Source organism: Anser cygnoides, chromosome 27 (assembly GCF_040182565.1).
Source record: "Anser cygnoides isolate HZ-2024a breed goose chromosome 27, Taihu_goose_T2T_genome, whole genome shotgun sequence".
Classification (NCBI taxonomy): domain Eukaryota; kingdom Metazoa; phylum Chordata; class Aves; order Anseriformes; family Anatidae; genus Anser; species Anser cygnoides.
This window is the reverse complement of record NC_089899.1, coordinates 4,292,488-4,308,295: the sequence shown is the minus strand read 5'-3', so window position 1 is coordinate 4,308,295 and position 15,808 is coordinate 4,292,488. Positions and strand designations below refer to the sequence as shown.

Genomic DNA, 15,808 nt, shown 5'->3' with positions numbered 1-15,808 from the left:
TCTAGGATGCCCTAGAGGCCTCCCAGGGTACTACAGGGTGCCCTACGAGCCTCCTCTTGAACCCTAGAGGCAAAATACGGACACTTCCTGGAAGCTAGAGGCCTCTGGAGGCCTCATAGGGCTCTCTAGTGCACTCTCGTGCACACTCGAGGCCTCCTGTGGTCCTCCCTTGCACTCTAGATCCTCTGCAGGTCTACCAGGCCCACCCAGTGCCCCCTAGCTCCTTCGGAATGATTCCCAGTGTCCTTTAGGATGCCCTAGAGGCCTTCAAGGACACTCTAGGGTGCCCTACGAGCCTCCTCTTGAACCCTAGAGGCAAAATAATGTGAGGAAAAAAAAAAAAATCTCAATAATTTTCTTCAGACAGGATCTTCTGTGAAGCCATTTTATTCGCGATTGCAGTGGCAGGAGTCCTGCAAGCAGGAGCACACAGTAAAATTTTATCATAACCTTATATTCCCTATTACCCGACACCTGATTTCTCCCCTCTTTCCTCAGTGGCTGAGTACCACATGTTCACAACCTACTCGACACACTTCTATACCGTATATGTACAATTTGGTTCGACCAACTGTTAATTTCTCCTTTTCCTTTTTTTTTCCTACATCTCTTGTGACTAGAGGGTCCATGATTTTTGTATTTACTGACTTCGTACTGCTCATCCTGTTTTCCTTAGCTATCCTCCTTATTTTGGGACAGTGGGACCTTCCCCTTATCTGCTTAACATACTCCCCAGTGCTATGCCACACAATCATTTCTGAGTATGCAAGGTTAGTGGAATTTTCCACTGCAAAAACACCTTCTATTGCAAAAACACAACTTTGTTTCTCACAAGACTTCTTCAAGCTCCATGTTGAGTGGTGCCAAAAAGGACTGTGGCGGGTTGACCTCAGACAACAGCTAAACTGCTGGAAAAAAGGGATGTGTGGAGCCACCACGTCCTGAGGTTGCTGGTTATTCTGGCACAGGATAGTTCCAACAAGCTGCAAAACCAAGGCAAAGTTGCCGAGTGGTGGTCATGGAACTCTGAGTTCTGGTCTCTCTGGGGCTGCCTGGAGTTTTAGTTCAGCACTCTTCACTCAGGAGTCAAGATGTCACTCTTGCATTGCACCATACACCTAGCTGGAAATACGGAAAGGAACACCTGAGAGCCATCTGAGCCTTGGAAGGGACAGACCATAAATCGTAATCTTGCTGTTGTGTGCCAAAAGATGAGAGCCTGGCCTAAAATGTCATGGAGGTGGACAGCTGTGAATGAAGCTCAAGCTTTCTCATCATCTCTTTCCATTCATAGAAACACATAGTCTGTGCACCTCCAAAAAGCAAGCTCCAGCCAGTAGGAATTGCTTTGGGACCACCCAGCTGTCACACAATGAATAGCACTGCAAGCAAGGCTCAGCATGGACTACTGCCCTCCCAAGAGGGAAACCCTTTCTCTAAGCTCTCCATCACCTTTCAACCCCTGCTCGCCTGTTAGCCTGCTGTTTGACAAAGCCATCCTAAAACATTGACCCTCCAGTTCACAAATTAATTCAGCAGGAAGTCTTCAGAAATGTAGAGGCAAGGCTAAACTAATACAGGTTCTCTAAGGGCCGTGCTTCAGGGAGACAACCTGAGCCAGGATTTTTTATCCCATACCCAGAGCCAAAGGTGGATTCTCTCTCCCTTGAACGAGGCTGGCAGGAAAGTGAAGATGGGGACATCCGTATCAGCATTTGAAAAGGCTACTTGACCCTTTTCATAATCCAGAGAAATGCGAATCCTTCTTGGGATGCAGGTCAGTGGCAGTGGGGTGCATTCAGGGGACGTCAGAGCCCGAAAAACTTTGTCCAGCTTCACCACAGCCCAGAGCCCCTCCTGGGGGCTGAGTGGGATCCGTCCCTTCCTCTGCAGAGAGGCCCTGGCAAGTCCCACGCCCCAGCTCTTTGCACTGTCCACGGTGACCTCCCAGGTGTGCTGCCCAGAAGTGAAGCCCTCGTAGCCCAGCACACAACACCATGTATCAAACCTCTCAGGTCCTTCAGGCCGCTTTTGCCACTCTGCTCCCCATCTCACGCCTTTACCATCCTTTGAGAGGAGCAGCCAGGGGTGAGCTGTGTCTGGATCCAGAGTCAGGTTTGCTAGGAGAGAGAGAGAGAGAGACCTGATCAGTGGCTTAGGGTGGAGATTGGGTTGGGGGTGGTGGCAGTGGTGGGGATGAACCCCACCAGGGAATGAACCCTGCTGCTAGGATGCACCCAGTCCGGGAAGAAGACTCTGACCCGTAGCAAAATGCCAGTGAGGTCATTCTCTTTCTGTCACTGCACTGTCTGTGCTGAACAGCACTCAGGGGACTGGGTTTCAGAGAGGTCATTTCTCCTCCACCTCGCGTTTTCCCAGAAAACTGAAGTTTGACAACATAAACAGCATTGCTGGTCATGATAGAAGAACAGAAAGGAGACCAGGAGGTTGTACACTTGACCCAGTGGATGCTGAAAGAAAGAGGGTAAATGGTGAAAAGTGGAAAGAAGGAATGCAATTAAAGCTGGGAGAGGTGCAGGAGATACCATTTATTCAGAAGGTTAAGACTGCTCAATTCTGTGGTCAAGTTTCTGTTTCTCTGTGAGACAGAAGAGCAAAGAGAAGAGTGTGAGTGACAGTTATTTAGCTGGGTGAGAAACAGGTGAGAAACTCACAATCCAGCTGCCTTGGCCAGGAAGGATGTCCAACACTGAGCACCTCCTGAATGACAAGCTAGAAGCAAGAACAAGCAAGAAAAGTCAAAGAGAGGAAGATAAAGGAAAAGTGCACAGCAAGAAGAAGAGGGGGCAAGGAAATGTTGACCCACTGAGAGGAGAGACGAACAAAAGCCTCCCTCCCCGGTTGGGCTTCTGGTTGGGCAGATTACTTGGGGGAAGAAGGGCCATCCCATAATCAATGTATAACCATCTCTGCTAGAAAAAGAGGAACTCGAGGATGGACTTTGAGGGCTTGGCTCAACGCTGCATTTTAGCGCTGCAAATGGATCTTAGAACCCCATAACCGAACCACCCCTGGCTCTTTTACATAAACCAAAGTACAATCACACCTGTCTACCCATTCTCACTTTGGGTCTACTTTCTTCCCCTTTTTCCCCTCTGTGATACCTTGCAGTAGGTAAAACTGCTTGCATCTGCATCCACCATTTCCTATTCTGGCTCCCAACCATCTCTCTTTGCCTGTGCAGAACTCTCAAGGCTATGTTTTCATCCCACTGTCTCCCAAACTCTTACTCTCTTGACTTTTTTTTTGATTCCCTTCTCATGGGCACTTGGAAATTAGATAGAGTTCAGCCATCCTATTCTTTGAGCCATGAGTCTTCCCTCTGCAGCTGGTGAGGAGGAGTAAAGCAAAAGATGAGGAGAGTTGGGCAGGGAAATTAGGATTGTGGTTTTTGAACCAGTGTAACAGGGGCTGCTCTTGAAGATGCTCTTGAATTACCTTTTCCTAGTTTGTCTGCAAATCTCCTCCACCCTAAAAATTAAAAAAAAAGATTCAAATGAGAAGTGACACAAACACAACTTGGTTTCCTCTGGACTAGTTTATAGCTATGTCACCAAATCAGTGGGCAACTATAAGGCAAGAGGTGGATTCAGATTGTCTTGGGCTACACACTGAATTTACCTCTCTATTCATATGCATTTCTTCCTTGCCTCTTGAATTACCCTGACCAGACTTTGTCTCTCCAGAAAAACAAGTTACACTGCAGCAAAAACAAACACACAGAGCTATTTATAGTTCCTTCTTACAATGGGCATCTGTGATCAAACTCCACTAAATTCAGGGCAGTAAAATATATGCACGAGAAGAGAGGAGAGCCTAGCTTCTGCATTCATCTCTTCTCTGAGTCACTAAATTAGTAGTATTTCCTCCAGAGCGCGTGTAAACCTGGTGAGACGCTCTACAATTGCCTTAAAAGAGGCTATAGCAAGGTGGGGATCGGGCTCTTCTCCCAAGCACCAAGTGATAAGGTGAAGAGAAATGGCTTCAAGTTGTGTCAGGGGAGGTTTAGGTTGTATATTAGGAGACATTTCTTTACCAAAAAGGCTGTGTAGCACTGGAACAGGCTGCCCAGGGAAGTGGCTGAGTCACCATCCCTGAAGTTTTCAAGAAATGTGTAGATGCATAACTTAGTAGCATGGTCTAGTGGTGGACTTTAATACTAGGTTAAAGGTTGGACTAGAGGATCTTGGAGGTCTTTTCCAACATGAATGATTCTGTGATTCCATGAAATGGAGGGAGATACTGCAGAGACTAGCAGAGGAGTATCAGATAAAATTTATCTGTACATCTCCTGTTTTCCTTGTTCTCGTCCCTATTTTTCCCTTTCACTCTTTCCACTCCACGAGTTTCATGCATCCAAGAAAAGAAAGCTCACTTCCTGTCTCCTCCATTCAGCATTTTCCTCCACTTGACAATGAGCAGCCCGTGATCCTGCTCACCTTACCTGGACGTGTTTGCTAAAGGGCAGTTTCTTTGCAATAACCCAAATTCTCCTCTCTTGCAACTTGGGGAAACTTTTACCTTTGATCTTCAACAGATAAGCAATGAAGCCAATGACACCAAACACTGTCAGGATCACACCTGGAACAACCACGCCTGGATAGGCTCCTTGTAAAAAGTCTAGGAACAAAAAAAATCCCAAGTTTACATTTTTTTTCCGGAAACAGTAAGAGGGATGGCTACAAGCCTATCGCTAGCAGATCGTAGTACATATCAAAGCAAACAGGAGATCCTGTTTACGGTACACCAAGGTAAACGTACAAAAACTGTTCCACTTTTTAACTTGCAATGGCCCCACAATGCAAAGACACGTCTTGCACCAGAAGAGAGCTGAATTTAAATTTAAATTGTTATATTTCTCACCAAAATGCTGGAATTATTCAGGTGCCAAAGAGTTGATATTTTTTCTTTGCACAGCAAAAAGGAACCAATTAAACCTTTCTCCCCTTCCAAAACATGAAATTCCAGACAAGAGGATCCAGGGCATCAACCCGTTCAGAAACCCAGCTTTCCTCCAGTCTCACCATGCCTGCACTGGGGCAACTAACCTGACATTTGAAAAGCAGTTTCCTTTTCTTCGTTGAGGTACGTGTTCCTCACCACACAGGACAAGTCCTTTGGAGTACTTCCCATGACAAGGAGGGTGCTCTGTGCTTCAAAAAGGCCCCTTGCGTCCCGGGATCGGTTTTCAGTCTCTGAAGGTATGTGCTGATGGCTGGAATCTCTCCACAGGACCTGGGGCTCTGGGTACCAACCTGATGATCGACACACAATTCTGATGCCTCCTTGGATATTCTCCATGGAGATATGAGGAGCAGACCCCATGGCTAGGATGACATTAAAAGAAAAATTGGGTTAAGCTATGCATGTTTTCAAAATCTAAGATCTACTTTTAGATTCCAGAAACCATCAATGGGGAGTTGCAACTATTTTGTGCAGGGCAGACTAGAAGAATAAGCTTTTCCACCTTATTCCAAGCCAGTATTAACCTACGGATAGCCTTTACATTTCAGAAGCACATGTGCCTGACGAACCTGTCACCTTCAGTTCCAGCCGAGCTTCTTTGTCGCTGATGCCACTACGAACCACGCAGGTGTACTGCCCCTCATCGGAGGGTCGGACAGCAGAAAGCCTCAAATCCATGCAGCCCTGGCGGATGCGGTGCATCAGCAGTTCTGTCCTGCCTCGGTACTCTGGAGTCTGCTCCTTGTCCTGGCCCTTCTGCTCGCAGTAGTGATGCACAAGTGACGAGCGCGGCATCCGGAGCCAGCTCACCTCTGAGGGCCGAGCGCTCGCCCCCAGGTGAAGGCAGCAGGGCAGCACAGCAGCCCCCCCCACAGCAGCAAGGACAGGGTGACTGGATGCTGGCACTGCAAACCCATCTGGGGAACGGCACCGGGGCGGAGGGGGAGAGAAAAGTTTAATTAGAAGCAAACCTCCAAAGAGGCTGGGTGCAGGTGCATGCGGCTTTCTTTATGCAGATGCAAACCATGAGCTAAGAGGAGGTACGGGGGGGAGATGTTACAGAATGCAGGGCTGGACCTCTACGTTAGCCGCTATGGACTCACTGACCACCTGAGATTCATGGATTCAGGAGGGGCCTGTGGTTAAGTCCCCCGCTGAGGAAACCTGTGCCACCTCACCCAGCATCTCAGCAGGGTTTTGCTCTTTTGTGACCGTCCAGGAACACAACACTGTCCTGACCTCCACACTCTTGTGGATTAAAACAAAGAGATTGACCCCTGGCATGGAAGATATTTGGAAGACACTGGGGCAGTTTTGCTTGTATGCCTGCCCTGGTTTTACTGGGGAGGTGATAAGTTGTTTCAGTGAAAGGCTTTTGGCTCAGTAACTCATTCTCCCACCTGGCCTGACCACTGCATATAGACAAGTGGTGCAAGCATATGGTTGGTGGAAGAAGGAGCTGATTGAAGAGGCAAGGAAACCAGTTTTAATAACTTTAATCCCTTACAAAACATCCCTGACACGCATGCAGACTCATGCAAATACTCTTGGCACTTCTGACACTTGAATATATCCAGCCACCTGCCTGAGCTCAAAATAAATGGGGAGGCACATCAAAAAGCGAGCCAAAGATTTAGTCCTGGAGTTAATCTGGGCTGAGAGCAATCTCCCCCTAGGAGCCTGAGCCACCGCATCGGGTGGGAAGCAGGACCCAGTGGGGGAAGCACAAAGCTGATCCGAAATGGGCAGAGTCCTACCTGCCTCTGGCTTGTGAATGAGGAGCATCGTGACGCACGTAACAAAGTAATGGAAAAACGAAAGAAAATGCATCTCTGCAAACGTATGACCTACAAAGGAGGAAAAGGGCAGGAGTAACTCAGGTGTAGAAGGAACACAAAAAACGGGAGACAGTCTGTAGGAAAGGGTGTTGAAAAGTGTTACCTGGGTGACCGACGGAGGAAAATCTTGCTCAGGACAGCTGGGCTGCTTCTGGGTTACAGCGAGCTAGATCAAAACACTTTCCTTTAATCTTCAGTTCAAATCAGGGCAGGCTGGAAGGAGAGCTGGGGGCTGCGTTCCCCCTCCTGGCTTCGCAGCCACTTGGGGTCCAGCAGCCTGGGCGGGTGCCGGTGGTGCCCCAGAGCCCCCCGAGGAGTCCCACGGCCACGGGGGCACCTGCAGCTCCGGGGGGGGGACCCCACAGTCCGGGGGGGGGCCTGCACCTGCCCACTGCTGCCCCGCGTCCCGAAGCCACGAGGGGGGTCGCGAAGCAACAGCAAAGGCACGGGGGGGTCCCGAAGTCACCGGGGGGGTCCCGAAGGCACGGGGGGGTCCCGAAGTCCCGAAGGCACGGGGGGGTCCCGAAGTCCCAAAGCGACAGGAGGGTCCCACACGCCCGAAGGCACGGGGGGGTCCCACAGGTCGGGATCTCGCAGCCGTGAGGCGCCGCCGCCGCCCCGGGCTCCCGGCCCGGTTCCGAAAGCGAAAGAGCCCCAGAGCCGCGGGCGGGAGCCGCCCCCCCGGCCCCGCGGCCATGGCTGCCGGCGGCGAGGCGGCGGCGGAGCTCCGGGAGGAGGCGACCTGCGCCATCTGCTTGGATCTGTTCCGCAGCCCGGTGATGTTGGACTGCGGGCACAACTTCTGCCGGGCCTGCATCGGCCTGTGCTGGGCGCGGGCGGCCGAGGCCCCCTCCTGCCCCCAGTGCCGGCGGGCTCTGCCCGGCCGGAGCCTGCGGCCCAACCGGCAGCTGGGCAACATCGCGGCCGGGCTGAGGCGGCTCGGCCGGCCCGCGGCGCCCCGCCAGGTGAGGGGGGGGGGGGGGGGCCGGGGCGGCCTCCGGGGGCTGCTGCCTGGCCGCCTTCCGCCTCCGTGAAGAGCGCCCCGAGCCCTCCGGTAACCGCTTTGGGGCCCGGGCTCTGTCAGAGCCCGTGCGGCCGGGGGTCGGTCCGTGGGCTTCGTGGTTCTCGCCCAGGGAGGCTGGGGAGCCTCCTCGGGAGATGCCCAAAACCCGCCTGGACGCCCTCCCGAGCTAGGTGGTCCTGCTCGGCTCAAGGGTTGGACCGGGTAATCTCCAGAGGTCCTCCCCTCCAACCTCGGCCATTGCGGGGTTCTGCTCAGAGCTTTCTCACGCATCGCTTGCAAATTATGATTGTACATCTGCGCGCCTCCGAGCTTTGCGGTCTGTCGGCAAAAGGCCACGCTCCCTGCAAGGAGTTCACCCTGTGACTGCACCTTCTCTTTTCACTTCTTTCGACCTTCTCTAAACACTTACCAAGCTTTCATAATGGGAGCCTGTCCTCAGGACTCTGGCATATACGATGTTAAGATTTGCTGTCCCAGGGGGCTCTCGGGTGCCCCTCGGCGTGTTGCTGTCTCCCAGACCAGGATGGTAACAGTGGTTTTAACAAGCCTTTAATATTCTATTGATTTACGGCTTCTCACTCCAAGGGAATTTTTTATCGCTCTGTGCTTTGCATTTGGCTGTCTTCCTCCCACAAAGCTGTTGCTGCAATTACTAAATCTATATGATTATTTAAGTTTAGATATCTCTTTTCTCTGTAGTGTTCCTTAGACATCCAGGATTTGTGCAGAAGCACAGCTTCACTGCGAGTCCAAACTTCCTCTAGTGGGAGACTAGGACTGCACAGAAGTTGCTTATTTTCTTTAAAGGAGGAGCAAAATGCGTAGCAGCCAGCACATCCTTCCCCCCGTTCCCACGCTAAGAGGCAGGAATCCCACGCACAGCCTCTCCCTTCCTTACGGTCCTTGCTCAGGGATGTGGCCACCACCGCCTGCACAGCACTGGCCCAGCACCCTGCCTGCCCAGCAGCTGGCGCCCAGCCTGGGGACTCATGCTGATCCCCCTGTGAGCTGGTTTGGGGGGACACACGCTGTTCCCACACCGGTGCTGGTGGCTGAGACCCCCCCCCCCACATACACACACACACACACTCCAGCAGCTGCCACCACAGCCCTGGGGCACCTACACCCCATCTAACTGCAGCAGCTGGCACCAAACCCACCCATGCCAGTTGCCCCAATAACTGGCACTTGGTCCTTAGCACTCATGCACCCAGGACAGACAGTGTGGTTATGCAGATTTAATAAACTAAAGGATTTAATTAGAAGACAGGACAGACTGCAGTGATCACATACAGGGCCCACTCAGGCTGGTGCACCAACCAGCCCAGTGGTACATGCAGCTGGCCCCTTTTATATCCTTTTCTGCCTGCTCCTCACCTTCTCCCTGCAGTTTCCCTCATCGGTTTGCACATTCCCACACCTGTGAGCACCCTGTGCCCTCAGGGCAGCACCCTCATTAGCTGCTAATTTGCGGTTTACCTGCCCTTTCTGGGCAGCCCATACGTTTGTGACTGACAAGGTTTGTTCCCAGTCTTTGTCTCTTAGGTGTGTCTGTCTGGTTTGTGTCTCTGGGTGTTCTTGCTTATGGCTTCCTGCTTTTCTTATTGTCCCCTTTTTGCATTGAAAAGGTCCTTGACCAGATACCCATAACGGAGCAGGTGCTCTCCTACCACATACCCTTACAGTCCCCAGTTCCATACACTTGCAAAATGGTACGTGACAGCACCATGCCTGCACTTAGCCTGCCCCCAACATGCATGTCGAACCCTAAACTCCAGGGGAGTTGCCTTGTGGGGTGGCAGGGACATGACATTGCCTTTTGCTGCCCTGTTTTGCTTTGAGAGCCATGCTCTTGGTTGTTCAAGCAGGCAATGAGGCTGACTCAATGCCAGAGGCTGCTTATGTTCACCCCAGGGAATAAGCTGTTTTCTGGACACAAGGCATACGCGTGTGTGATGGGGAGCACCTAAAGGATTTCTCTCCCTCCAGGAGCAAAACCAGTCTGAGCTAGAGAGTCTCAGGAGAGAGAGAGGAAAGCTGGAGGAACAGCAAGAGAAGGAGCGATGGGTCTGCCAGGGCTATCTGGTAGGTGCACGGGGCTACCTGAGGGAAGTTTATTTGGGAAGGGTGGGGAAAAATTGATTCTTGGCCCTTGGAGATGGAATCACTGTGTCCAGCTGTTGGTGCACAATATGCACATCAGGAAAATAAAAGATACTTTTAACTACTGCCCGTCCCACCTTTTAATTACTCTTTGTGGTCCCACCCTACTTTAAGAGGAGTGTTTCTGCTTATAAAGGACAAAGTAAAAGCAGAGAGGCAGAAGATTGCATCTGAATTCAAGCAGCTGCAGCAATACCTGGAGGAACAAGAGTGCCTGCTGATGGCTCGGTTGGGAGAGCTGGAGAGGCAGATTGAAACGAGAGTGAAGGAAAATGCTGATAAATTGTCCAAGAGGATTTTTCATCTGGATGGCCTGATCAGGGAGAAGGAGGAGTCTCAGCTCTCAGGATGCGAGTTCCCACAGGTGAGGTCTACTGAAACACCAGCACTGTCTTAACAAACAGCATCTGAGGTACCAGCAGGCTGGAAACACACAGCAGGCTAATTTTATGTAGATGCTGGTGTGACAGGAATGTGAGGATTGTGTACAGGATAAATAGCATTAAGCTGCTTCTGTCTTTCTCCCATCTAGGATACTGGCAACATTCTGAGCAGGTACGTACCTTTTTCTCCTGTATATTACCATACGACTTTGGGGGTGCAAAGATTCCTGCCCCAGAACAAAGCTGGATTCCTCACATGCCAGGGATGCCCCATAAATGTTCATATTTCAGTTTTCCAGAAGTTGATGAAGGGGTATGGCTCTGCCAACAAGGTCAATTCTTGAGGAAGCACTTGCAGAGGACATTTCATTTCTAACGTCTCTGGCTGCAAGCCTGGCTGTCTTCTCCATGACCAGTGTTCAGTGACACTAAGGCACAGAGACCAGAGCAAATGCAGCTTTGCTGTGAAGGGGCAGGGTGACTGAGGACACCATCACTCATAATAGGAACCAAATCAGCGGTTAGAGCATCAGGACGGAGCAGTGGCCTAGCCAATGAGACCTGCTGTCTCTTTTCTTGCTGTATTGTGTAGAGCTGAATTGGAATGAACTTTCTGGAGGTAACGGATCCAGCATCAGAGCCGTTCAGCTAGAAAAAGGTCTCTAGCCACTGGCATTAACAGGAGATTGAGTTGAAGGAGGAAGATAAATGCTGTGGCTTGTACATCTCCAGGTGCGAGAAGGGAAAATTCCAGCAAAAGGAGTGGGTGAGCCACGATCTGGAAAAGGCACCTGGTGTCTGCTCAGAAAAACCTCCTGAGCTAGAAGAGACGGCAAGAAAACTCCAAGGTACAAGGAAGGGACCCCAGGGAAGATCAGAGAAGTGTCCCGGGGTGGAAAGAGGGGGTAGGCAACGCCATGCAGAAGGGAGATCTAGCTTGGATGCTGCTATGCCTCCTGCTCTAGACCTGTACTCCAGACCTGCATGGTTGGAAGTGGGTCAAGAATGTGAACAAGTCCCAGATGTCCCAGTATGTCCAAGTGAGTCTCAGCTCATGCTCTCCTAGTGGGGAGGCTCTTCCCCAAAGAAACTATTGGGAAGACTGTCAGGCAGACTCTGGCATTGTGCAGAGTAATTTAGGCTGCAGAGGACGTCTCTTAGAGGACCATGGAGGTCATCTAGTCTGACACCCTGATCAAAGCAGGTGCAACTAGGTGGGACTGATCTGTGTCTTCTCCAGTGGAGTTTTGAATATCTCCAAAGCTGAAGATCCCACAACTCCTCTGTACCCCTGTTCCAGTGTATGGCCACTATCAGTGACATTTTTTTTTTAGTGCATCTAGCAAGAATTTCACATTCCAAGTTGTGTTTGCTGCCTCTTGTCCTTATCACTGTGCAGCACCAAGAAGAGCCTGCTCCTGCTGTCCCATTAAATAGCTATAGACATCAAAAAGATCTTGCCTTTACTTTTCTTAAGGCTGAACAAACCCAGTTCTCAGTGGTTCCCCATACATCATATTGTCCAGCCCAAACCGTCCTGGTGACCCCCTGGATGTACTGCGGTATGTCAGTGTCCACTTCATACTAGGTAGCCCCAAACTCTTTTTTGGTCCTGCTGCTTCAGGTTCTCCTTTCCTACTCCAACTGGAGAAGCAGGTGAGCACAGCAAGTAGTGCACGTGCTGGGGAAAGAGGGGTGTAGCATCTCTGCTTGCTTGCTTCCTGGAGCTGGTCTCCCCAGAGCACCTCCCAGTACTGGCATTATTATCCAGATGTCAGAGTTGACCTCTGGGCTCCATCTCCCTTTCAGATGCTTCAACGTCTGCTCTGGGGGAGGAAGTGGAAGAGTCACAGGGACTGTACACAAAAGGTGAGTTGTGCTGGGGAGCCTCTTTACATTAACCCTGGTTGCAAAGGGGGGGAGCAGTGAATCTTTGCGTAGCTTGGCTTGGGGTGCAGAGCTGCTCTCCACTTTGAGATCAGCATGTTCTGGAAGAAAGGTATTGCCTGTTTTCCTCCCAAGCCAGGACCAAACTTGTCCCCAGCATGGTGAAACTCCTCCCAGGACTGGTCTCTACCCCCAGTTCTTTGACCTGACCTCTCTTCTGCAGTGAACGTGACTCTGGATCCAGACACTGCTCAGTCGTGGCTCATCTTATCAGAAGATCGGAAGAGTGTGATGCAGGGAGCCACACAGCAACACCGGCCTGACAACCCGGAGCGGTTTGACCCATGGCCATGCGTGCTGGGCTGCGAGGGATTTGATTCAGGGCGACCGTGCTGGGAGGTGGAGGTGGGCTGTGGGTCCTGCTGGGCTGTGGGGGTGGCTCTGGAGTCTGTGAGGAGGAAGGGACCGATTGACGTGAACCCCGTGGGGGGGATCTGGGCAGTGGGGCGGTACAAGGAGAAGTTCCAGGCTCTCACTTCCCCCACTCCCACCCCTTTCCTCCCCAGCATGATCCCCCGCAGGGTGCGGGTCTGTGTGAACCATGCGGAGGGGCGGGTGACATTTGTCAATGCAGACAACGAGGCTGCAATTTTCACTTTCCTGCAAGCCACGTTTTCAGGAAAGCGAATCTACCCCTGGCTCTGGGTGGGGAAGGGGTTCCAGCTCAAACTGTGAGGCTGAGGAAGTGCGGTCCTCTGAGGAGGCTGTACTGTGGCCACGCTGGCCTCCTGCACCCCCATCTCGCTAGCCCTTGGGACTCCTGCCCACTAGCAAACCTCCTACCGTGATCCTCAAAGGCAGTTGAACTCATCTGCCTGCCCGTGGAGAGCAGGAATTGCCTCTCTGGAGCAGAGGTCCGTGGGCTTCTCCGGTGGAGAAGGGCTCTTGGTGAAGAATGGCAATTTCTGGGGAGATTTCATTTATGGAGGCCTCGAGGGGGGATGAGGGGCATAGCAGTGGCATTGGAGTAGCTATTGATAGTATATTTTTACTTGAGGAGATAGGTAGATGGGCAAGGAGGATAAAAACTTGCTCAGCAGCCCACCTAGCCATGGGGAGATGCTCGCTCTTTAGCTCTGAAGCCCAGCCAGCCTCCATGCGTGGTTCCTGTGGTGGGCCTGATTTGATTTTTGATTTAGCTCACGAAACTACAAGTCAACATTCATTTTTTTGGGAGGTGCTAGAGGATTTACATTTCAAAATAATTTCATCAGTTGAATTATAATCACTGCTTTTCAACATATTAATGTACCGGATAATTCTTCAGTGTGTTTGACTACTTGATTCGTTTCCCTGGTTGTGATGGGGCTTTTGGAAAGAAAATTTAGAGGTTTAGATCTTCTCCAAACCATGGAACTACTACCAGGAATTTGCTGAAGTATAGGAAGAAACTAGAGGAATTGCTGTTTAGAGACTTGCAGATTTGTAGCAGTGCTGGGATTTATGGTGTTGCATGGTAGAAGCTAAAAATATAAATAATCACGAATAAAACAAAGTTATACAAATAACCGATAAATAATCAAAGTTCAAATGCTGGTCAAACAAACACGCAGCTAAATCACATCCCAGAAAACCTTGCTGGCAGATTCAAAGGGCTTTAAATGCTTTAGCTCCATCAGGTCCTGTTCAAAAAGCTGACATGCGAAAGGGAGGTTGGGTGCTGGAGCCTGCAGGAGGGACAAGATTCAAAGAAAGGCAAAAGGGAGCAATGCTACAAACAAAAACAGCCATGGACTTTTAATACAGTTTGTGAAAAAAGCGCTTGTGAAAGTCATGGCTTGCTCTGGAGGCTTTGCTGGTGAAGCCCCCCCCTTGTACCTGCCCTGTGGTCGGACGCCCTGCTGGCTTGCAGATGCCCACGGTGACCTGGATTTGGCAGCACTGCTGCTGTGGGCTTTGCTTCCAGCTCTCCCCACGCTCACACCGGGCTGCCTTCTCACTAGCTGGGGGCTCTCACTTTCCCCGTGATGTGCTTGTGGAAACGCAGAGCCATGGTCCCTGGCAGAGGTGAGCTCTCCTTCCCACGTGGGCACATCATCATCTTTGGCAGCAGGAGCTGAGGATGTGCTGGGAGGCTGCAGGGAGACCCTGTCCTTTCCTCCCAGGATTGGCTCCTCTTCTGTGCCCTGCCAGGAGCATGAGTTGCCCCTGCTTTTGGGGTCGGCTCCTTGGATGGTTGCTTTGCTGGACTTCTGTTCCAAAGATGCCTGGGTGCAATGGGGTGTCACCTCTCCCTGTGCAGTGCCAGAGGTCGGTGAGCCCATCCCCTAGCTCTGAGGCAGGATAACTCCGTCTGACCCCGTGCTGCGAGTCTTCCCAGCTACTGGAGTAGCTTAGGGAGACCAACACTGCTGCCCCTGCCTTGCTGCCACCGCAGCCTCCTCTTCTCCTAAGAGGAGGAGATAGCAAGAGAGGACAAAACAAGGTCCCTGATTGTGGGGACAAGAATGTCCTTTGAACACCATGCCCCAAAAAGATCTCGAAAAGGGAGAAGATGCTGGAATGGATTGACATCACTCTGGGCTCTGCTGTTCCTTCCCTCATCCCTACCTTCATCCCCTCCCACCCTTCCCTACCAAGTACATGCACACGCAGGCTGCAGTGTCCCACAGGGCAGGAGAGGGCAGCTCAAACTCTGCCCATGAAGCAGAGCAGGACTTAAGCTCCTCCAGACCCTGCAGGTGATGGGGAGAGACTTGTCTGCTTTAGCATCTGTGCCCAGAGGTCCCCTTTTCCAGCTTTACCAGTGGTAACATAAGCTTATGTAGCTGCTGTCTGCACAACAGGCTGGTAGACCAAGGCTCAAACAATTTCCACGCTCTCAAAAGAGATTGAAGGCAGAAGGTACATTCAACTAAAGTCACAGCTGGATGTTTCAAAGTTGGGAGCCTCTGTCTCAGCTCGCCGGGATTTGATTTCCCATCCTGTGGAAGAGTCGCCTGCCCTTTCCTACAGGTCTGTGGCTCATGAATCCCACCCTAGTGCCATGCATCATCAAGACAGTTATCAGTAATTCTTTCCCAGCCACGATCCTTTTGGGTGAGATGTAATCACAGACCGGACCCCACATCACAGTGTTGGTTGCTGTACACCTGCAGCTAATTAGTCTTTTAAAATTAGTCCCATGTCCCATCACCTTTGCAGCCCTCAGGTGGGATTCAGCTGAGTGCTGATACGGACTGCTTTAAGTCAGCACTTGTCAGACAACCTCCACAGATTTTCTTGGCTAATATTTAATAGTCATCTTGTATGGACATAGAAATAAAAGAAATAAAACAGCTCCTAGCAAAGTGGGGAGGGAGGGGTGTGATTCTGAACATTAACCATTTCGTGGCAAACTTAGGTGGGGTGGAAATGCAAAGCAGTTTTCAAAGATTAGAGGAAACAACTTTCTGATTTTCCTGCATTCTCCAGGAAAATAAAAGTTCTGGAAAGGCCAGGTGGGCTCGCTGCAGCTGCTGCAGCTG

The 15,808-nt window shown here is 51.1% G+C and overlaps 2 protein-coding genes across 6 annotated transcripts; one reads left to right on the top strand and one right to left on the bottom strand.

Annotated features, from left to right (window-relative positions):
• Positions 1 to 371: 371 nt before the first annotated feature.
• Positions 372 to 9,862, bottom strand: LOC106045670 (butyrophilin subfamily 1 member A1-like). Of its 5 annotated transcripts, none has more exons than XM_013196271.3 (8): positions 8,258 to 9,862; positions 6,928 to 6,990; positions 6,744 to 6,833; positions 5,556 to 5,903; positions 5,070 to 5,348; positions 4,543 to 4,641; positions 3,460 to 3,492; positions 372 to 2,120 (listed from the first exon to the last, which is right to left on the bottom strand). In XM_013196271.3, the coding sequence occupies exons 3-8, from the start codon at positions 6,814 to 6,816 to the stop codon at positions 1,600 to 1,602; spliced, it is 1,353 nt and encodes a 450-aa protein (XP_013051725.3). In that variant the 5' UTR covers positions 6,817 to 6,833; positions 6,928 to 6,990; positions 8,258 to 9,862; the 3' UTR covers positions 372 to 1,599. The 5 variants fall into 5 exon arrangements, with proteins under 5 accessions (XP_013051725.3, XP_047933626.2, XP_013051726.3 ...); XM_048077670.2 differs by lacking the exon at positions 8,258 to 9,862 and adding an exon at positions 2,676 to 2,733 and having other exon boundaries at positions 1,850 to 2,120; positions 6,928 to 7,256; XM_048077669.2 differs by lacking the exon at positions 8,258 to 9,862 and having other exon boundaries at positions 6,928 to 7,256.
• LOC125184491 (zinc finger protein RFP-like) lies at positions 7,469 to 13,851 on the top strand. The gene is made up of 7 exons (XM_048077671.2): positions 7,469 to 7,789; positions 9,838 to 9,933; positions 10,148 to 10,375; positions 10,544 to 10,566; positions 11,127 to 11,242; positions 12,204 to 12,263; positions 12,505 to 13,851. Exons 1-7 carry the CDS (start codon positions 7,520 to 7,522, stop codon positions 13,014 to 13,016), a joined length of 1,305 nt encoding a protein of 434 aa, XP_047933628.2. The 5' UTR covers positions 7,469 to 7,519; the 3' UTR covers positions 13,017 to 13,851.
• Positions 13,852 to 15,808: the final 1,957 nt, after the last annotated feature.